General features: G+C 43.6%; 1 protein-coding gene, 1 long non-coding RNA gene and 1 pseudogene across 2 annotated transcripts; 1 reads left to right on the top strand and 2 right to left on the bottom strand.

Moving 5' to 3' along the window:
* Positions 1 to 324: 324 nt before the first annotated feature.
* On the bottom strand, positions 325 to 4,661 carry LOC139461562 (uncharacterized). The gene is made up of 4 exons (XM_071243041.1): positions 4,646 to 4,661; positions 3,485 to 3,805; positions 2,251 to 2,571; positions 325 to 834 (listed from the first exon to the last, which is right to left on the bottom strand). Exons 1-4 carry the CDS (start codon positions 4,659 to 4,661, stop codon positions 746 to 748), a joined length of 747 nt encoding a protein of 248 aa, XP_071099142.1. The 3' UTR covers positions 325 to 745.
* A 518-nt stretch (positions 4,662 to 5,179) lies between these two features.
* Positions 5,180 to 7,488, bottom strand: LOC139461883 (uncharacterized). Its single transcript, XR_011653004.1, has 3 exons — positions 7,313 to 7,488; positions 6,311 to 6,436; positions 5,180 to 5,280 (listed from the first exon to the last, which is right to left on the bottom strand). It is a non-coding gene; the product is annotated as an uncharacterized lncRNA (long non-coding RNA).
* A 2,534-nt stretch (positions 7,489 to 10,022) lies between these two features.
* Positions 10,023 to 22,182, top strand: LOC139461882 (trans-1,2-dihydrobenzene-1,2-diol dehydrogenase-like; annotated as a pseudogene).
* Positions 22,183 to 23,197: the final 1,015 nt, after the last annotated feature.

Below are 23,197 nucleotides of genomic sequence, written 5' to 3'. Positions count from 1 at the left end.
ATGGTACTTGTTGTTACCCTGTCTGGCGCTCTGCATTAAGGGGCTAAAACAAGGACTGGTCGGCTCGGAGTCAGTATACTGTGTCTGAGTAGGGTATTCATGTTAAACTGGGGCATGGTATCTCAGTGAGCTAGCACTATAAATTGGCATCAGTCCGGCCTAGTACAAGCAGCCACACACATACATACACGTGCATGCACGTCGCTATATAAGTGCAATAATCTTGGACGCGACGTTAAAACCCATTTCACCTCACCTCTTCGGCGTGACGAGCGAACGATTTAACCACACCGCCAAAAGAATTTATAAAAAAACTACGTCTTGACAAATGACACAGAGCGTCAGTATAATCCGTGCAGTCGATAACAATAGTACGACTGAAAAGGCTTTCTTAATATGAATACAATACAATAATATTTGGGTACAAGCTGCATGACTGTATACTTACTTTGTGTTGAACAAAATTATAAATATATTATACACGATATTTAATTCTGAGTAATATTTGGCAAACTTTTGAAAACCTTTTGTACAAGTGCCTTGTCCGATCATATGTGTTTTGAATACGACCATTGACAGAGTGACACTCCATCGTGTTTGTATCTATGGGTAACGTCCTCTCGTCAAATCCAAAGATAGAATGACACTTCATCGTTGTTGTATCAAGGGGTACCGTCTTCTCATCACAACCACTGAATAGAATGACATTCCATCGTTTCTAAATTCCTAGATCCGCCCTTGAACGTCATGGGGAAGTAGCAAGAATGAAGAAGTAACCGAGCCATAACATCAAGTGCAGTGGTCCAGCTTGAATACAATAACCACCAGATGTTCCTGAAAGTATGAGCAATTAAATGACACGGACGCCATCAATTGCTTACATACATGATCTAAATCAATTAATACACCAGTGTTATACACCAGTGATATACACAAATGTTTAAAAGTATTATACACCAATATCATTCACCAATAGTTTACACCAATGTTATACACAGTGTCATGCACAAATAGTATACACCGGTGTTATACACAATGTTATACACGGTATTATACACCAATGTTATACACTGGTGTTATACACAGACAGTTTACACCTATGTTATACACCAGTGTTTTACACCAATGTTAAAAAGTGTTATAAACCAATGTTATACACCAATGTCACTCTCCAATAGCTTACACCAATGATGTACACCAGTGTAAAACGCCAATATTATACACAGTGTTATACACCAATGTTATACACCAGTGTTATACACAGATAGTTTACACCTATGTTATACACCAGTGTTTTGCATCAATGTTAAAAAGTGTTTTAAACCAATGTTATACACCAATGTCACTCACCAATAGCTTACACCAATGCTGTACACCAGTGTAAAACACCAATATTATACACAGTGTTATACACCAATGTCATGCCCCAAAGTATACACCAATATCATACACCAGTGTTATGCAACAAAACATTACACCAAAGTTACAGACCGATAGTATATACCTTTCTTATGTATACACCAATTGTATATGTTAAGACCAATGATATACACCGGTGATATACATGGAGTGGTCATGATGGTCAAATTTATTCATCTGCTGGACAAGTCACGGTTTCATCCCGTCATATATTCACGGGGTCATAAACAGTTAATAATCGAGATTACAATACATAGCAGACATGACCTAGACTTTTTTATGGGTTGATTTTAAACATCGATTGTCCACTGTCCAGACTGCCACCGTTTGCTGTACAGAGTTGCTTCCATTAGGCGTGGCAAAAACCTACAATCGTGGGTTCGAATACCAGATTCAGTTTGATTGTATCTTTCTAGGCTTCAGCATCATACCAACGCTCGTGAATTGCACCAAAAATGTACGAGGCAAAAACCTTCATAACGTTCTTCCACATTATTGCTCACACGCTGTGATATAACTGAACTATTGCCCAGACCAATGTGTTAGGTTGTTGTTTAACGCCGCACTTAGCAATATTCCAGCTATATGACGGCGGTCTGTGAATAATCGAGTCTGGATCAGATAATCCAGTAATTGATACCATGAGCATAGATCCAAGCAATTAGGATACGATTACATGCATTAAACCAAGTCAGAGAGCCTGACCACCCGATTCCATGAATCGTCTTGTACGACAAGCATTGGTTGCTGAGGACCTATTCTAACCCAGATCTTCACGGGTATAGAGCAGTTTTAACTAACTTCCTCACTCACTAACTATTGTTTCAGTACCCGAATCAGAAATGGGGAGATTCTTCTGTGCTTTTGGGGCATTCTCAAGCTCGTATTGACACGTCCAAGCTATGTCATCCATTGTGACAGCGGTAATGCCAACAACAATTTTGTTGGGAGTCGACAGACTTTCCTTGTAAAAATATCCAGGAAAATTTGTCACACATGTGTTATATGTTGGACAGGTAAACACGGTAAGATTCGGGTCCTTTTTTATAGTTATTGTCACTTTTTGAAATGATTCTCCATCTGTTGTACAATTGATGAGTGTCGCCGTCCCAAGAAGAACACGTTCATCGGTCTCCAGTCGTAACACTGTTTCTGGAATGTGAATATAAGACGTTAGCTCCAGTCTCGATTATCCGCCGAAACAGATCAGATTCATTTGGGTGTAAAAAGGCCAATATCATATCAAGTATACACCAGTATCATACACCAGTGTTATGCAACAAAACATTACACCAAAGTTACAGACCGACAGTATATACCTTTCTTATGTATACACCAATTGTATATGTTAAGACCAATGATATACACCGGTGATATACATGGAGTGGTCATGATGGTCAAATTTATTCATCTGCTGGACAAGTCACGGTTTCATCCCGTCATATATTCACGGGGTCATAAACAGTTAATAATCGAGATTACAATACATAGCAGACATGACCTAGACTTTTTTATGGGTTGATTTTAAACATCGATTGTCCACTGTCCAGACTGCCACCGTTTGCTGTACAGAATTGCTTCCATTAGGCGTGGCAAAAACCTACAATCGTGGGTTCGAATACCAGATTCAGTTTGATTGTATCTTTCTAGGCTTCAGCATCATACCAACGCTCGTGAATTGCACCAAAAATGTACGAGGCAAAAACCTTCATAACGTTCTTCCACATTATTGCTCACACGCTGTGATATAACTGAAATATTGCCCAGACCAATGTGTTAGGTTGTTGTTTAACGCCGCACTTAGCAATATTCCAGCTATATGACGGCGGTCTGTGAATAATCGAGTCTGGATCAGATAATCCAGTAATTGATACCATGAGCATCGATCCAAGCAATTAGGATACGATTACATGCATTAAACCAAGTCAGAGAGCCTTACCACCCGATTCCATGAGTCGTCTTGTACGACAAGCATTGGTTGCTGAAGACCTATTCTAACCCAGAGCTTCACGGGTATAGAGCAGTTTTAACTAACTTCCTCACTCACTAACTATTGTTTCAGTACCTGAATCAGAAATGGGGAGATTCTTCTGTGCTTTTGGGGCATTCTCAAGCTCGTATTGACACGTCCAAGCTATGTCATCCATTGTGACAGCGGTAATGCCAACAACAATTTTGTTGGGAGTCGACAGACTTTCCTTGTAAAAATATCCAGGAAAATTTGTCACACATGTGTTATATGTTGGACAGGTAAACACGGTAAGATTCGGGTCCTTTTTTATAGTTATTGTCACTTTTTGAAATGATTCTCCATCTGTTGTACAATTGATGAGTGTCGCCGTCCCAAGAAGAACACGTTCATCGGTCTCCAGTCGTAACACTGTTTCTGGAATGTGAATATAAGACGTTAGCTCCAGTCTCGATTATCCTCCGAAACAGATCAGATTCATTTGGGTGTAAAAAGGCTAAATAGCGGTGACAATATAGATGACTGAAAATAGATCACGGAAAATCAGTGATGACTCAAGGTGTTCGCGAAAATGGAAAGTATGTCCTCGCCTACCGTTAGCACCCGCCACTAACACAACTTAGATATAGTTATGTTTTTGTTGCCTACGCCGGACAGCAAGGCAAGTAGTTAATTACAGCTATTTACAACATCACTAACTCTCTGTAATGATATTTGTCCATGCTGTGTGTGACTAGAAAGTTCATTTCATCTGATTCGTGCAATAGTAAACACAATTATTTGAGGTCAATCAAACAGATGAACTTAGGGAGAAAGGTGGCCCTTTAATCATTTCTGGAACTGTCAACAACTCGGACAAGGCTATATTGAGATTTCAGTAACATCGAAACATTAGGCATCCGATTTACAGAATTCACTTACACTAATCGTCCTCCCTCTGTCATTTTTCTGGATTGTTGGTTGGCCTAATCAGGTTATACGGTGTAGTTATAAGTAATGTTTTTATGTTACTTGTTCAGGTCATTTTGCTGTGCTCAATGACAACAGGACAACAATAGTCCAAAGTTGTCTTTGGAATTGCTCACCTATCTCACCTATAGGATGATGCTAACGTTTGTTTTTCCATTTAAATATTATATATTAAACTTGTTGTATTCCAAATGTGTTCATCAATGTGGACCATTGCTGCTAATATGTTTCAAATTAATAATATCACTCCAAAAGGTTTTTAACTAAATTGTAGTAACCTTGAACTACTGTGGTGTCTCTTCATTCATATTGTTTTATTTATTTAAATCATATTTGAGAATTTGATTCATACGATCACCATGTAATGAATTTGCATCATGATATGTGATGTAAAGCGTGGGATAACCTGAAATGCATTTATTGCTTTGTTGTTAAGGGACTTTCATTACAACTACACGTTGTACTGTATGGTGTGTAACCATGTCTGTTTGCAAATGTACGTTTTATACCATAGTCAGGTCTTTTATCATAATTAAGGGTGAAATGAATCGTCTCTATAAATAAGTGAAAAGCACACATTCTGCTCCATACCCTATATTCCAGTGTCGCATAGTCTGATACCCTCAAACCATCGCAACAGTGTTTAATGCTTTTGGAGTGAGTGAGTGGGTAAGTATGATTTTACGCCGCACAATATTCAAGCAATACAACGGCGTCGGACACCAGAACTGGACTTTAAACATTGTACCATGTGGGGAATTGAACCCGGGTCTTCGGAGTGATGAGCGAACGGTTTAACCACTAGGCTACCCTACCCTGACATGCAGAACCACGACATGAGTATAAAGTATGACTTCATTGTATGCCGGTATTGGTGTGTTTTATCTTACTGCTCGTACACTATCTGTGCAACCCTTCTCTATCTGAAATACAAATCATTGTTTATAGTTACAGCTATGAACCCTCTTCTGTTTGTTTGTTGTTTGTTTGTTTGTTGTTTAACGCCACACTCGGGGATATTCCAGCTATATGACGGCGGTCTGTAAACAGTCGAGTCAGGACCAGACAATCCAGTGATTGATATCATGAGCATCGATCCACGCAACTGGATCGATGACATGCATCAACCAAGTCAGCGAGCCTGACCACCCGATCCCGTTAGTCGCCTTTTACGACAAGCAGGGTCACCTTTTACGGCAAGCATAGGTTGCTGAAGACCTATTCTACCCCGGAATCTTCACGGGGCGTGTGTTGTTTGTCAGGACCCTGAAAATCCAGTGATTGACATCATGAGCATCGATTCACGCAATTGGGATACAATGACATGCATCACCATAGTCAGCGAGCCTGACCACCCCATCCCATTAGTCACTTTATACAAAGCTACAGTCTGTGAAAATAGTTTTATGTAAACATGAAACATATTTAAACATTAATGAAGTTATGCCCTGCTCTATGGAAGGGGCCATGGGAAATAACTAAGATCTCCCTTGAGCTCTGCATGACGGCTGATGCACGAGTGAACATCCGCGTTCTCCAAAATGGTCACGGTGGTCACAAGCGCTGTTGCACGGGGAACAGTGGTTCACTCCCAATTGTCAAACATCCCATTTGTCAGACGACCCAAATCATATCAAAATACGAAAATAGAAATCATATCAATACAAAAACCAGAAATTCTGTGAATACCGAACTTGCAATAGATATGTGTACCCTACTCACACACATGAGTCCGAAATCGCCAAGGCCTAAGGCAGAACAATAATCAGTAGGGTATCACCACCATGGCTCGTATATGCAAAGTTGAGTACATCGAGTGTCAATGAGGAACCCCACAAGTAATCCCTGATGGGTTCATTTACTCTAAGAATCGAACCAGAGGCCAGACCAAACACTGAAAATGTTCCACTGTTGGGGACTTCCTTAAAGATGTCTCGAACCACTGTCACCCACCTAGAGATCAGACTCCTGTCAAGTTTGTCACTACTTTGAGGAATCGGGCCAGGGAAGAGGTAAGGCCAGTGGGCAGAAGACACCTCTTGAAGTCTTGGATGCTGTTGGACATTTGCTGGAGCTGACCTGAAAACAGACATTGTGCTGAACTGTGATCAGTGTGTATTGTGTATATAGTGTCTTTTGCAATAATAACTTCTGTTCCACTTTAATAACTTTAAGGTAACTATTGCGTGACTAACCACTAATCTAACTAATACTAACTCTGAGTCCGCCAGTCCCCGTTTTGTCTCCCTAAATACAAAGCCACGTGAAGGTAGCAACAAGTACATAGAGGTTATAACGAAAGTGTGTTTGGGGATGGTACGTATCCTGTATTAGGAATACATAGTGTTTATTCCTAATGCAGGATATTTACCCTCCCAAATTGAGATTGACCAATCAGAGAGTAGAACTACTGACCCCATATGGGCCCGTTGTTACTGACCTAATATGAGACCGTATATCGTCGGTAACTCCCACTTCACATATTTCACTTGAGGGACGTTTTTGGATCAGGTTCGTGACTTAAATAAGATTACATAAAGTTAAAATCATCAACAAGGTTTGCCCTATGAGGTTTGAAGAGCAGTATCCCTTTGACCCTTAACGTCTTAGGTTGTACGTTTTAAGTTTTGACATTATATGTGCGACTGAGATACCAAATAGTGTAAACTTTTTGGCATAATAAATTCGTTATGGTGTCTTTAGGTGTCAGACGTCTCTCCCAATATTTTTCTGCTAACCTAACATGACACCGCATACGGCAACAAAATACACCATAACTAATAGTATTTGGCACACACTGAGCGTTGACATATATTTACCCAACACGAGATTCAGTTAATAAGGCGCTTACAAGGAGCCGCCTCAGAATTGTTCACAAACATGCTTTGCGTTCTACACCACGCTTACATAAAGCCACAATGACATGAATAAATTCGATATGGGCACACACCTCACCTCATCAATGGATGCCTCGGTGGTGAATTATGCCGACCTGCTTGTCTGTGTTCACCATTTCTCCACACCTTCACGGAGTACCCTGCCAGTGTGGTGGAGTCCGCACAACAACTAATAAGAAAGACGAATTCTACATGTATAGGACGATATGGTTAGTTAGCTCGGTACAAAGGATGTCACAGGCCTTGTCAAGTCCCATGAATTCATATCAAATTTCTGGAAGCTTGCCAAACGGTTATGCCCCTTCAAAGACTCAGGGGGTGGCTACATATCAGCGCTCCAGTGTTTCCCGGGTAAAGGCAGCAGTTGAACTGAGATCGCTTTGTGGTGTCGTGATTGAGTTGGGTTAAATTGTTTAATGCCACTTTGAATATTTCAGAAATATCACGACGTGTCAGCTTACAGCTTGGTGTGAGAGGAAAGCCCGGCGCACACGGGTTCGGTGCTGACAAACAGAGGCCTATTCATACAAACGGCCTTAGGATCCTGGCACGAATAAGGGACGCAACTGTGTACGCCTACTTTGTACAGCATGGCTGGCTCGTCCCGTCAAGACCCGGGTTCAATCGCCCTCTATGGTACATCGTTGGCAGTTGCATGAAGGATTTTGTTTTATAATAGCGTCGTAAAAACAATTACTCATTATTGCCGATGTTTAACTCACTCACTCACTCAAGGCCGAGTGAGTCTGTTTCAAGACTCGTTCTCACTGTTACGTGTCATTTGCGTGAAGTCAGTCATTTTTGGATCCGTACCCACAATCACAGGTATTCCCAAGGGACGCAACTCTGCACATCGAATTGCGGCGCCTTACACGACTGGGCCACCTGTGCCTCCGATGAAAGTTCGAGTGGATATCATAGTCCTCGTTATCATATGCTTTGTTTGTTTGTTTCTTTCTTTCTTTGTTGTTTAACGCCGCACTCAGGAATATTCCAGCTATATGGCAGCGGTCTGTAAATAATCGAGTCTGGACCAGACAATCCAGTGATTAATATCATGATCATCGATCTGCGCAATTGGGATCGATGACATGCATCAACCAAGTCAGCGAGCCTGACCACCCGATCCCGTTAGCCTTTTACGGCAATCATGGGTTGCTGAAGACCTATTCTACCCCGGAACCTTCACGGGTCTTATCATGTGCAAATACTATCACATGTAAAGAACGCCCCACTGGAGATCACCCCTGCCTGTAATCATGGATCCAAGTCGTCTAAGGTGACACATTATGATGTGCGGAGTTGGGCCCCATTGGCATGCCATAATCGTATGACCGGGTTCGAATTCCAGATTTGGTATGATTATGGTTAATGGTTTGTCAGCTCTATACATGTACCTCACTATTCGGGTTTTAAAAATGGGTGTTTTAACACATATCAATAATAATCACTTGCTAAAGAAATGACCCTTTCATCATATGTCTACTACACCAGAGCAGATACTGATGACAGATGGATTATATTTGCCTCTGGCACCATCAGTACCCCACATTTCCTAGATTGCAAATGGAAAATTTAAAAACAATATTCAAAACATGGATGTTTCTCCGGTACATTGCTGTCAGCAGTGAGGACTGGTGTAGGACTTTTTTCTATTTTGAATTTTGAAATTTTTTGTATGGGAAACACTTTTTATTTTAATTTCTACGAGTGAGTGAGTGAGTGAGTGAGTGAGTGAGTGAGTGAGTGAGTGAGTGAGTTGGGTTTAGCGCCGCTTTTAACATTATTCCAGTTATATCACGGCGTGTCAGCTTAATGTGGGAGTAAAGCCGAAAGTGATGCAGGTCTCAGACGTTTACCACTTCGGTGAAACCCACGAGCACGGGTATGGTGCAGACAAGTCTAGAAACATAATCGGGGCAAACCGGGATTCGAACCCATAATCATAGTTTTCTGACGTGTCCAAGGGACGCAACTCTGCACAGCGATGGAAGCGAATACTTAAATGTCTCTCGTTCCGTCTGTTGTGCTACTTGTGATGCTGGTTGTAGTGATGGCAGCAGATAGGTGTTGCTAATGTTGCTGTTGCTGACTAAGGTAGATATCTGTTTACTTTACATTTGGATAACACGTTAGTCTGTGAGAAAACATCTCTTGATGACACTGTGCTGATCCATAACGTTCCGCAACACGACGACGCCTCAGACTAATAGGCTTCCCGTTAATAACGTACACATATATACAAAAGACATTTCTGTCCGGAAATATGTTTATTTTGACTATTCCCTTGGACCAAAAGATACAAGGGGGCACGGGATTTTGATGTTTTGGTATTTCGAACCTTACATTAAAAAAAATACCACTTACTTCAACCCACAATATTGTATATAATTAGTTGTAGCAGGATCACGAGGGGTCCGGCTCGTCGTATAAAACCTAACGCGGGGGCCATAAAACCCCATGTCCCCCGACTGATCCTGCTCCAACGGATTTATCTAACCGGCATGTTTTAGTGTGACATTGCAAAACAATCAAACAAATTCAAAATTGATAGAAAACAGCTGTTCGATTGAGCTGAGGTCAACTTGCTCTATGTCACGTGGTCTAAAGGCAGTTTTGTTTTTCTAGCCGCGAATAGCTGGAATATTGCTGATGCGGCTTAAAGCACCACTTTCTTACTCACTCACTCTATGTCACGTGACTTCCATTTACTGGAGGAAAAAGCGTGCGGCATTTAGCTTTGAAGAGATTTAATCTACCGCTGAGAAATGTATTACCCTCCAAGGCGGGTTTCACAGTATTTTATCAACATCACGTGGACCAATCATATTTCATCATTCTGGTATGAGGAATGATAAATATTTTTTTATTAACCTCAATTTGTTTCCTCAAATTCGGTTGCAATGTTGAAAGTACTAGATCAGTAAAGATGGTCAGTACGCGGTTAGCTCTAAACTCATGTTATATCGATCCTTCGTTCATTGCTGCCAGAGTTAGTACATAGCTCACGGAAGAAACCGAGTTGACACGAATGAAGTCGCGTGATTGCGTTTAGATGGTATTTTGTTTGACCTTTGTCTCACTGACCTTTGTCTCACTGACCTTTGTCTCACTGACCTTGTGCCGCTTCCCATTGAACTGAATATCACGTGACAGTGATCACATTTCCTTCGCCGACGGGAGTGAAGGTGAGCCATTTTGACATCCTCTGACACCCGGCATGCACATCAACAAGTATAACAAGGAAATGACTTTATTCAGTTACAACCATAAAGTCAACATTTGCTTCATGTTACATAACCTTTGAATCTAAAGGTTTTGATAAAGTGGAGTCTGTGTAAACCGGCAGGTTTTGATACTTTTGCTTGCTTGTTTGTCGCCACACTCAGTGATATAGCTATATGGCGGCGGTCTGTAAATAGTCGAGTCTGGACCAGATAATCCAATGATTAATATCATGAGCATCGATCCACGCAATTGGGATACAATGACATGCATCAACCAAGTCAGCGAGCCTGACCACCCGATCCCGTTAGTCACCTCTTCTGACAGGCATAGTCGCCTTCTACGGCAAGCAAGGGTTGCTGAAGACCCATTTTTATCTATTCTAGGGCCGATACTGTAAAGCATGGAGGGGAATCGTTGAATGAGGCTGCCAACCCTCTTTTAGTACGCGGGATTCAGGGGTCTTTAAGAGGGTATTAGGATCTCAGCAGTATGGCATGTAAATACAATCGTTTTTGGTTCTCTGATTCACCATTTAAAAAAAATAATGATAAAAATATTCTCTATGCAACTTTTTAATGATTTTCTCAATCATGCTTTTGCGATTTGTGTAAAGTAGTTTTAGGGATTCAGGGGTGAGCAGTGACTATCAGAAAATTAGATGGTGTTTGGTATTCCGGACAAGATCTTTAACGGCATCTTTGAGTTGAGTGCCTTTTCAGGATGAGGTGAGGTGATATATTCACAATATAACGATTTGCATGCATGTGTATGTGTGTTCGTGCGTGCGCGCGCGTCTTCTTGTACGAGTCCGGAGTAATGCCGATTTTACAGTGCTAGCCCAGTGAGATACCATGTCGCACTCTACCACTAGACCACGGAGGCGGTCTTTTTCAGGATGAGAGAGTAAATGATGTTTAACGTCGTAATCAGCAATATTCCACCTGTATCGCGACTTCCTGAACATACTGGGGGCGGTCGGGTAGCCTAGTGGTTAAAGCGTTCGCTCGTCACGCCGAAGACCCGGGTTCGATTGCCGACATGGGTACAATGTGTGAAGCCCATTTCTGGTGTCCCCCGCCGTAATATTGCTGGAATATTGCTAAAAGCGTCGTAAAACCATACTCACACACTCACACACTCACACACTCCTGAACATACTCGAGTCTTGACATGGCCATCCAGTGGCTGACATTAGGTATAATGTGATATATTTCAATTGAATTCGAAGTCGAAGGCTTCGGAAGCACATCATTCCACTCAGTGGTGTTTAGCAAAAACAAATAATATATGTCAACTATCAACTGGTGTCTGCTCTAAACTTTGTATGAACGTGATTAAAGGCTGTACAATAATGTCATTGTATCCCAATTGCGTAGATCGATGCTAATGATGTCAATCACTAGATTGTCTGGTGCAGACTCGATCATTTACAGACCGCCGTCATATAGCCGGAATTTTGCTGAGTGCGGCGTTAAACAACAAACAAACAAGCAAAATGTATTTAGTGAGTGAATCCTGTATTCGTCTAAAACAATGAAGAAAAATAGTTGACTCAATTGAGTAAATTAACATGGGATTATCTCGAGCAAAATAACAGTTTTTACCGAACAAAAATGAAATAACACTTCCGTTACGATAAGCCACCAAGAAGTGACCAAATGGATCGGGTGGTCATGATCCGTGACTTGGTTCATAGCGTGTGATCGTACCTTCGACAGCGTGGATCATTATACTCAGCATCGATCACTGGATTGTCAAGTCCAGCCTGGATTATTTACAGGTCGTCGTCAAATATGGAAGATTGTTGAGTGAGGCGCTAAACAAAACAAACAAACAACAATATTAAGTGAGGATTAACGCCAGTGAATCCTTGCATCGTACTCAACTCTGCACAGCGAGCACTGAACCATCTGAGGTGAATCACAGTCCTTTCACATCAAAATGAATTATTAGTGATTATTTAATACCATGTTTTAGATAACCATGGCAACCAGGTGGGGTATCATCAGCGCCGGGGGAATAAGCAGCAAGTTCGTTTCGGCTTTGGTCAAACAGAACCCGAATGAACACAAGGTGACATTAATTATCGACATCGAATATCTTATATACACAATCAGCTATTTATTTTTAGTGGTAGTCAGACAATTGATAGGAATACGTATGATATCTGCGGAACAAAAAATCTCGCACTGACACTGCTGGTCATACTAGGTCTCCAGTGTCCCATGATGGTCATACGAGCCCTCCATTGTCTCATGCTAGTCATACGAGGCCTCCAGTGTCTCATGCTAGTCATACTGGGCCTCCAGTGTCCAATGCTGGCCATACGAGGCCTCCAGTGTCTCATGCTGGCCATACGATGCCCACAGTGTCTCATGCTGGTCACACGAGGCCTCCAGTGTCTCATGCTGGTCATACGATGCCTCCAGTGTCTCATGATGGTCATACGAGGCCTCCAGTGTCTCATGCTGGTCACACGAGGCCTCCAGTGTCTCATGCTGGTCATACGATGCCTCCAGTGTCCCATGTTGGTCATACGAGGCCTCCAGTGTCCCATGCTGATCATACGAGGCCTCCAGTGTCCCATGCTGGTCATACGAGGCCTCCAGTGTCCCATGCTGGTCATACGAGGCCTCCAGTGTCCCATGCTGGTCATACGAGGCCTCCAGTGTCCTATACTGGTCATACGATGCCTCCATTGTCCTGTGCTGGTCAAACGAGGCTCTTCAGTGTCTCATGCTGGTCATACGAGGCCTCCAGTGTCTCATGCTGGTCATACGAGGCCTCCAGTGACCCATGATGGTCATACGAGGCCTCCAGTGTCTCATGCTGGTCATACGAGGCCTCCAGTGTCCCATGATGGTCACACGAGGCCTCCAGTGTCCCATGCTAGTCACACGAGGCCTCCAGTGTCCCATGCTTGTCATACGAGGCCTCCAGTGTCCCATGCTGGTCATACGAGGCCTCCAGTGTCCTATGCTTGTCATACGAGACCTCCAGTGACCCATGCTGGTCATACGAGGCCTCCAGTGTCTCATGCTGGTCATACCAGGCCTCCAGTGACCCATGATGGTCATACGAGGCCTCCAGTGTCCCATGATGGTCATATGAGGCCTCCAGTGTCCCATGCTGGTCATACGAGGCCTCCAGTGACCCATGCTGGTCATACGAGGCCTCCAGTGTCTCATGCTGGTCATACGAGGCCTTCAGTGTCCAATGCTTGTCATACGAGGCCTCCAGTGTCCCATGCTAGTCATACGAGGCCTCGGGTGTCCCATGCTGGTCATACGAGGCCTCAAGTGTCCCATGCTGGTCATACGAGGCCTCCAGTGTCCCATGATGGCCATACGAGGCCTCCAGTGATCCATGATGGTCATACGAGGCCTCCATTGTCCAGTGCTGGTCAAACGAGGCCTCCAGTGGCCCATGACGGTCATACGAGGCCTACAGTGTCCCATGCTGGTCACACGAGGCCTCCAGTGTCCCATGCTAGTCATACGAGGCCTCCAGTGTCCCATGCTGATCATACGAGGCCTCCAGTGTCCCATGCTTGTCATACGAGGCCTCCAGTGTCCCATGCTGGTCATACGAGGCCTCCAGTGTCCCATGCTTGTCATACGAGGCCTCCAGTGACCCATGCTAGTCATACGAGGCCTCCAGTGTCCCATGCTGATCATACGAGGCCTCCAGTGTCCCATGCTGGTCACACGAGGCCTCCAGTGTCCCATGCTGGTCATACGAGGCCTCCAGTGTCCCATGCTGGTCATACGAGGCCTCCAGTGTCCCATGCTTGTCATACGAGGCCTCCAGTGTCCCATGCTGATCATACGAGGCCTCCAGTGTCCCATGATGGTCATACGAGGCCTCCAGTGTCCCATGCTGGTCATACGAGGCCTCCAGTGTCCCATGCTGGTCATACGAGGCCTCCAGTGTCCAATGAAGGTCATACGATGCCTCCACTGCCCAGGGCTGGTCATACGAAGCCCCCAATGTCCCATGATGGTCATACGAGGCCTCCAGTGTCCCAAGTGGTCATACGAGGCCTCCAGTGTCCCATGATGGTCACACGGGGCTTCCAGTGTCCAGTGCTGGTCATACGAGGCCCCCAGTGTCCCATGATGGTCACACGAGGCCTCCAGTGTCCCATGCTGGTCATACGTGGCCTCCAGTGTCTCATGCTTGTCATACGAGGCCTCCAGTGTCTCCTGTTGGTCATACGAGGCCTTCAGTGTCCCATGTTGGTCATACGATGCCTCCAGTGTCGCATGCTGGTCACACGGGGCTTCCAGTGTCCAGTGCTGGTCATACGAGGCCTCCAGTGTCGCATGCTGGTCACACGGGGCTTCCAGTGTCCAGTGCTGGTCATACGAGGCCTCCAGTGTCGCATGCTGGTCACACGGGGCTTCCAGTGTCCAGTGCTGGTCATACGAGGTTACAATGGTCGACGAGAAAGATATTCAGTCACCGACGAATTTTGCGAGTTGCAGAAAATGTGACTCACTGTAAATTCTGCACTCTAATGATACCCAAACATCTAACATGCGATTCAAACATACACAATATGAATCCTACAGTGAAACGATATTCTAAATAAATAACTTTGAAACATTCTTGTGGTATTATGACTAAATCAAGTTGACATACGAAGCCAAACCTGGAATGTTTGCCTTAATTTTTTATGGGAAAACGGTTATGGTTTTACCGCAGAATTTCTACGTTTAGCCGCAGAATCTGTCTTGGACTTGATATAACACGTTTAGCTTCATAGGGAACTGTTACAGACTTACTTAGTTAATTGCGTAAAATTGGGGGAGCCGGATCGTGTGTTCGAATCAGGCTCACCATGATTATGTTTCAAGGTTTTCTGTACCATATCGGATCTTGTGGATTTCACGAAAGTGGTAAAAGTCTAAGACATGAATCCCTCCTACATCCAGCTGACGCGCCCTACCCACACTCCATGTTAACGTCAAACCAATACAAATTAAATTAAATTAATTAATTAAAAGTACAAGGAGCAAGGTACAAGTAACTTTCATCAACTGATCTCCTATCCGCACCTCTCCCCCACACCCCAACCCCACCCCCAGGGAGGACGTCAAGCGTGTATCTTTTGAGAGGAGAGGATGCTTATCTGTTGGACAATTTTCCTTGCAGGTCGTAGCCATTGCAGCGAGATCCAAGGAAAGGGCCCAAGCGTTTGCAGACAAATTCAGCATCCAAACAGCATATGGGAGCTACGAAGAATTTGTTCAAAACCCAGATGTTGGTAAGGTATTTTGATCAGCTGTGGTGGTAGTGGTTAGTAGGATTATGTTTGGTCTTTGGTGAGGGGCAGTCATGTGCAGTCTCTATTCTTGTGAACAACTTAAACCTTTCTGAGAAAGAGAGTTTTATGGTGGGGTGGGAAAGAAGTGGGGTCAGGCAAAGTGCCACCTGGTGGCAGACTGACGTTAGATAAAGTGCCCCCTGGTGGCAGATTGATGCCAGACAAAGTGCCCCCTGGTGACAAATGCCCTGACATAGGAAAATAGAACATAATTAGTTGACAGAATATTGAGCAAAAATAATATTTTTGAATTGAAATATTCTTCATCGTTATATTTTTCCAGAGGTCGTGTACATCGGTTCGATTCACCCAGAACATCACAAACTGAGTGTTCTGTGTCTGAATGCTGGGAAACATGTTCTGTGTGAGAAACCTGTTACCATGACTGTGGCGGCAGCTAAAGAATTGTTCGCCCTCGCCAAAGAGAAGAAGCTCTTCTTCATGGAGGTAACCAAACGAAGGCCTCATCGTGTCATTAGTTCCCGTCTAGCTGAGGAAGTAGCCTCGTTGGGAACGCGTTCGTTCGTCGCCTTCGGTTGGGGAACCCTGACTGGATTGAATATGAGACCATTTATTGTGTACCTTTCTTTGGAATGTCTGGTATAAGGCTAACTACTTTCTCACTCCCTGATGTGAGGAAGTATGGTTTTACGCCGCTTTTGGCAATATCCCAGAAACATCACAGCAGGGGACACCAGAAATAGGTTTTACACATTATATCCATGTGGGGAATCGAACCCGGGCCTTCGGCATGACGAGCGAACGCTTAACCACTTGGCTACCCACCGCCCACTGTGAGTGAGTGAGTTGGGGTTAATGCCGCTTTTAACAGTATTCCAGTTATATCACGGCGTGTCAGCTTAATGTGGGAAGAAAGCCCGAAGTGATGCAGGTCTCTCAGGTCTTTACCACTTCGGTGAAACCCACAAGCACGGGTATGGTGCTGACAAACCTAGAAACGTAATCGGGGCGAACGGGGATTCGAACCCACAATCATAGTTTTCTGGCGTGTCCAAGGGACGCAACTCTGGACAGCGAATAGCGGCGCCTAAGACGACTGGGCCACCCGTTCCCCCGGTTTCATTATAAGCGTACCTTTGGACTCAGGTTTGACTTGGTCCCCGGCCCATAAATGCCGTGACGAGTCAGCAAGATTTCAGCCATGTCACCAGGAATGGTGTTCACACGCTGGTCGATTATTTAGATCAGGTTTGTCACTTGGCTGAATGCATGCTTGTCATCGTTGCTAATAATTTCACACTCGGATATTTCCGCTGACAATAGACCCCTGGGGTGACCCGGTGACATTGAACCGGGACTACAAAAAGAAAAAAAATTGAACCGTCGACATCGCTGGCACATGAACGTGATGCAAACATCCGGGCTTGCAGTTGACAGTCATAAACGTCTTGACAGACGACTGACTGACTGAGTATGGTTTTACGCCGCTTTTAGCAATATTCCAGCAATATCACGGCGGGGGACACCAGAAATTGGCCTCACACATTGTACCCATGTCGGGAATCGAACCCGGGTCTTCGGTGTGACGAGCAAACGCTTTAACCACTAGGCTACCCGACCGCCCCTCTTGACAGACGAAGAAGCCAAGGAAATGTGTAATCTGGTTGTGACATCATTCGTGAGCAACTCGTGTTATTCCGGGACAAGCCGAATAGCGACTGGTGCCCCTCTCGTGGCCACTTTTGCGACAGGGTTCCGTTTCAGCGCAAACGGGCATACCTAAAACAATTGTCAACTCGTTGCGTAATGGTTCACACATTTTCCCCATATATTATATATATTTCAGATGCAATTTAAATCACATTGGGACATGCGGATTTATATAGTATGATCGAACACATTTAACTGTGTCTTGGGTATATTTTTAGACGCAAGACATATGTAAAATCATAAATTGTTTCTGAGGATTTCTTTGACGAAGAACTTGAAATCATACGCGCATTCTCATTGCTTTGTCGTATTTTCGCACATTACACATAGGGGGACGAGTCTTCTTGCAGGTTACGGAAAGGGGCGAGTGGTGACGAATGGTAGTGACATGTTAATATGGACGGCGATAGATCCCTATATAGCATCTCATGTGACAAAACGGCAGTTTACATAAATTATGCCATAATCACTCTAGTGCAGGTACTCTCGTGCTTATGTTTACAGTCACCATGTTGGAACTAGGTTTTGTGAAGGTTGATTGTATATAAGCATAAGAATATATATAGGAAAAAAACCTTCTAAATAGGTAAGTACGTGTACATAAGACTAACGAAAATTAAACACAGGAGATCAGTTATCGAGGGTGTTTAGGCGGAGACATGTTTACCACTGCATGGGGACAAATCACAGCTTGAGTCTTCGTTGCGTTGACGAAATGGGGTGAGGTTGGCCAATTACCATTTCAGTCACTGGTTTTGCCTTGGCGGCGTAAAATACATTCACTCACTCAGTCGTACTATACACAGTACATAGTCTTTGTGGAATGCACATTGGAAATGCAGTACTTCCATGGCATTTTTACTGCAAACCTTCTGCTCACAGACATGAAGCATCTAGGAGGACTGGGCATCTAGGGCATCCTGTGTGTCGGTCGTGGTGAAATGGCATTTGTCACCACTCGCCCTTTTCCGTCACCTGCAAGAAGACTCGTCCCCCTATCGATGAATGTTATGTGCGAAAATACGACAAACCAATCAGAATGCGCGTATGATTTAAAGTCGTGCATCTAAAAATATACCCAAGACACAGTTAAATGTGTTCAAGCATACTGTATAATTCCGCATGTCCCGGTGTGCTTTAAATTGCATCTGAAATATATATAATATATGGGGGAAATGTGTGAACCATTACGCAACGAGTTGACAATTGTTTTAGGTATGCCCGTTTGCGCTAAGACGGAACCCTGTCGCAAAAATGGCCACGAGAGGGTAAGGAGTCGCTATTCGGCTTGTCCCGGAATAACACGAGTTGCTCACGAATTGGTGAAATGGCTCAGTTGGAATGTAGCTAACTCACCCGAAGCAGGGCCCACTGGAACAAGGCAATAGTAGTGCTAACATTAACGTAAATCTACATTGAGGTTTGGGACGTATGTTAGCGCTAAGGTCGCGTTGTGAAAGAAGGCCCAGGGAATGCATCACGTTACATCTCTGTTTTCACAGGGGTTCTGGACCAGAACCTTCCCTGTCTTCGACCAAGTTCGCCGGGAACTGGAATCTGGAACGCTGGGGGATATCAAGATGGTGACGGCCAAGTTCTGCGTCAACAATTATAGCAACGAAAGAATTCACAAAAAGGAGCTTGGAGGAGGTGGGCTGCTCGATCTTGGATGCTATACCGTCATGTTTGCTGATTTTGTGTTCAATGAAAAACCAGAGAAGATTAGCGTCGAAGGCTAGCTTTCCGAGAGTGGTATGACTATTATTATCTTTGTTAATGAATAATTACTATTATAATAAAATCGAAAATAAAATAGGACATTGCTGATCTAAAGAACAAAGCAATAAAAACTGAATGACAATGAATGTATCACTAAAATAGATCGTTTAAAACTTTTGATGTCATGTACAATTTGGATGAAATAGGGGTATGGATGGCCCATTGGTCTAAGGCGTCACAGTTCTTATAGAAGGTTCGAATCCTAGTTTCGACTTGAATATGATCAGCACCATATCCCTCCTCATGTGTTACACTAAAGTGGGAAACATCGATCTGCGTTAATGTTTTTCTCTAACATTCAGCTGACAGACGACGATACAGGTGAAGGAGTCAATGGTTTTAAACTCAACTAACTCACTCACGCACAATTTGAATAAGATAACTCATCATGATTCAGGAGTCGACATCGGGGCTGCAATCACTCTCAGGTTCAGTGGGGGGCGTATCGCAAGCCTAGTGTACAACACCACCACGAAGCATGGCGACAACGCAGCAACCATACTTGGAAGTGAAGGAAGCATCAGGGTAAGTGACGTCCTGGAATCTCTGAAAGTCTCTGAGACTCTGAGACTCTGAGAAACAGTCAAAGCTAACCAGCGCCTAAACGAACATGACAATCTCGTTCAAACAACTGATGTTTGCCAAAACGGACCCGGAAATTTGGTTCAAAAGAACCTTGTCTGACAAAACGGACCAGACAATCTGGTTCAAAAGAACCTTGTCTGACAAAACGGACCAGACAATCTGGTTCAAAAGAACCTTGTCTGACAAAACGGACCAGACAATCTGGTTCAAAAGAACCTTGTCTGACAAAACGGACCAGACAATCTGGTTCAAAAGAACCATGTCTGGCAAAACGGACCATACAATTTGGCTCAAACGACCAATGTCTGCCAAAACGGACCAGACAATCTGGTTCAAAAGAACCATGTCTACCAAAACGGACCAGACAATCTGGTTCAAAAGAACCTTGTCTGACAAAACGGACCAGACAATCTGGTTCAAAAGAACCTTGTCTGACAAAAAGGAACCTTAAAATCTGGTTCAAACGACCAATGACTGCCAAAATAGACCAGGAAATTCGGTTCAGACGACCGGTGTCTGCCAAACTGGACGACAATGTGGTTAAAATGGATTAAAAATTGGCCGTTTTGGACACGTTGCCTGGTCCATCTTGACACTGCCTAACCGTTTTGTATTCATAAATTCTAATTTACATGAGAAGCCATTGATGTTTGTTTTCAGATCGAGCCACCATTTTGGGCACCGACAAAGCTGTCCTCTCCAATGGGAACATTTGATTTCAAGGAAAATCTTGGCTTTCAATACGAACAACGCTGTGTGAGAGAGTGTTTACAGAAAGGTAAACACTAAAGATACAATATTTTGGAAAATGTTTTTGTATGCATATTTTGATATAAAAACAGGCTTTTGAAATATTGGATACATTGTATATACAACCTCTTTCAAACCGAGGCATATCATTAGTGAAAATCATTGTATAAAAGTTTTCAGCGAATCTCTTCATTGAATAGCTAGGAAGAATTCTGTTCCGCTGTCGTGATAAGATTACTGGTGGTCGCTGAATACGAGTGGAAGCTCTAGTGAGTTAGTGAGTGAATATTGTTTAACGTCACAGTCAGACGCATTCGCATTCACAATGACACTCAACCATCGAGCCACCGAACCTGACTACATGATCTAATTAGTCATCCTTATGATCAGGAAGTGGGGCCTTGGGATCTATTTTCACCTGGGTCTCCACGGGAATAGGGCCTTTAGAAACGATTGCTCATAAGGATGGAGGTATTATACAGCTGTCAAACATATGAAACACGAACTAAAACAAAATAATACTAATAAATAAAACAATAATTAGGGTTGGCATATATTTTGTGACATCCGACTGACTGAATAGAATAGTTACACTAAAATATACGAATAATGTATAACCAGAGGAACATATTTCCTTACCTCAAGCTGAACTTTTATGTTCCACTTTCATGTTCCACTTTTCTCTTCCCAGAACAGTCCGCTGATGACCAATGAGAACATACTTACAGTATACGGGTTTATGTATAGATAGAGGAACATGTTTCCTTACTTCAAGCTCAATCTCATTAAAATCAGATCTTAGTTCTCGCTACCGCTAAACAAAGATCTGATGACATCCCATTAGGGGTTACGTCAGAACGACCTTTCATCCGACCAATCAGAGCATCGCTTACCAGATCATGAAAGTGACAGTCGGAATGTGATTTCTAATTATGCAACCTCGAAAACTTTAAAACGGGGTATTCCGAACGATAGTTACGGGCTTAACGACCGAATCTGTACAATCTAGACCATATATTAGCCATACTGTTCCTTTGCTCAGGTTTCACATTTTTAAGCGAGAATTTGTCAAAATATGTTTCGAAGCGTAGTCGCCAATTTGAAATTAGTTCCGCAAAGCACGAGAAAGCTGCCTTCTGATTGGCTAATGTCGACTTCTTGTCAGTAATTCCATTGGTCGGTCAGAGTTCGCGAAAGGTCGGTCTGATGTGACACGTAATGGGATGTCCTCAGATCTTTGTTTAGCGGCAGCGAGAACTAAGATCTGATTTTAATGAGATTGCTTCATGCTGAACTTTTATGTTTTCTATCCAGAACTGTCCGCTGATCACCCATGAGAACGTCCTTACAGTATACGGGTTTATGTTTAACCAGAGGAAAATATTTCCTTACTTCTAGCTGCATGTTAACCTTCTGTTCAATGTTTCTTTTCCCAGGCCTGTTGGAGTGTCCCCTGATTACCCACGAGAACAGCCTCAACATCATGGGAGTGATCGAGACAGTGCTCAACGAACTTGGCGTCAAATACGATTTCCCGTACACAGTGTAAACCTCATAATATGTTCGGATTTTCCAGAGGATAAGACTGTATTGAATCCATATTTTGTATAATTATACCAATAAAGGTTTAGTAACGGTGGAAGTAATTGTTATATATTTGTAAAAGTGGTGTGAAAGTGAGCGATATTACAGCGGTATATAATGCGGGGGATATAGTCACCAGCTGGGACAGTCTGTCTGATATAGTCTGGCCGTCCGTTTTCGTTCCCGAATCATAATTGGAAAACTGTGAAAGAATTTTTTTAAGAATTTAATATTTTCCTGTTTCCAAGGAAACAAGTTAGACTCTGAAACGGGTGAAGTGTTGTTGCTGGAGTGGAACCCCAAGTAGGGCGTCGTCTTCTGATGACTTTTGTCTTTCTTGATTGCATCTTAACTAGGACACATAACAGGCGCAGCTGGGGTGTTATCGGGTAACAATGGCCAAGGCAACCTCTTTTAACCATGGGCGGTGGGGTAGCCAGATGACTAAAGCGTTCACGCCGAAGTCCCGGGTTCGACTCCCCACAAGGGTACAATGTGTAAAGCCCATTTCTGGTGTCCCCCACCGTGATATTGCTGGAATAGTGTTATAAAAGCGGCATTAAACCATACTTACTCACTCACACTTTTAACCAGGAATCCTAACAAGCCTGTTGGCTCCAATGCTATCCAAGGCCCCGTTTCTCAAAGCGATCGCAACTCTGCGACTGTCGTGGGTCATTGCTGAGTGAGTTTCGAAAGTCGATCACTTCGTAACCTGACTCTTGGATGTCTTCACATTCCACCCTTGGTACCAGTGGTACCATGTCATCCTACCAGATTACAGTATGGCATAGCTGTGGACATTGTGCCCTGCTATTAGAGAATAATGTCTGGCAAGGAATGCGGGTGGGCACACTGTTCCAGGGGAGGTAAGCAGGGGTTGTACAGGGGCTGGAATAGACCAGCGGGTAAAGCGTTTACTCTAAACGCCGAAGGTCTGGGTATCGTGAAGCCCCTTATTGGTGTTCCCCCGTCGTGATAATGCTGGAATGTTGCTAAAAGAGTCCCTTACTAGAT

The sequence above is a fragment of the Haliotis cracherodii genome, unplaced genomic scaffold, assembly GCF_022045235.1.
Source record: "Haliotis cracherodii isolate W230 unplaced genomic scaffold, xgHalCrac1.p SCAF_15, whole genome shotgun sequence".
Lineage (NCBI taxonomy): Eukaryota > Metazoa > Mollusca > Gastropoda > Lepetellida > Haliotidae > Haliotis > Haliotis cracherodii.
This window is presented reverse-complemented; position numbering and strand designations above follow the sequence as displayed.

What these genes read in the sequence shown, in the direction of transcription:
- LOC139461562 (XM_071243041.1), bottom strand. An exon ending in TCTCCCCATTTCTGATTCAG is followed by an intron (nt 2,572 to 3,484) that starts GTACTGAAACAA and finishes TTCACATTCCAG; the next exon opens with AAACAGTGTTACGACTGGAG. An exon ending in TCTCCCCATTTCTGATTCGG is followed by an intron (nt 835 to 2,250) that starts GTACTGAAACAA and finishes TCATACTTTCAG; the next exon opens with GAACATCTGGTGGTTATTGT.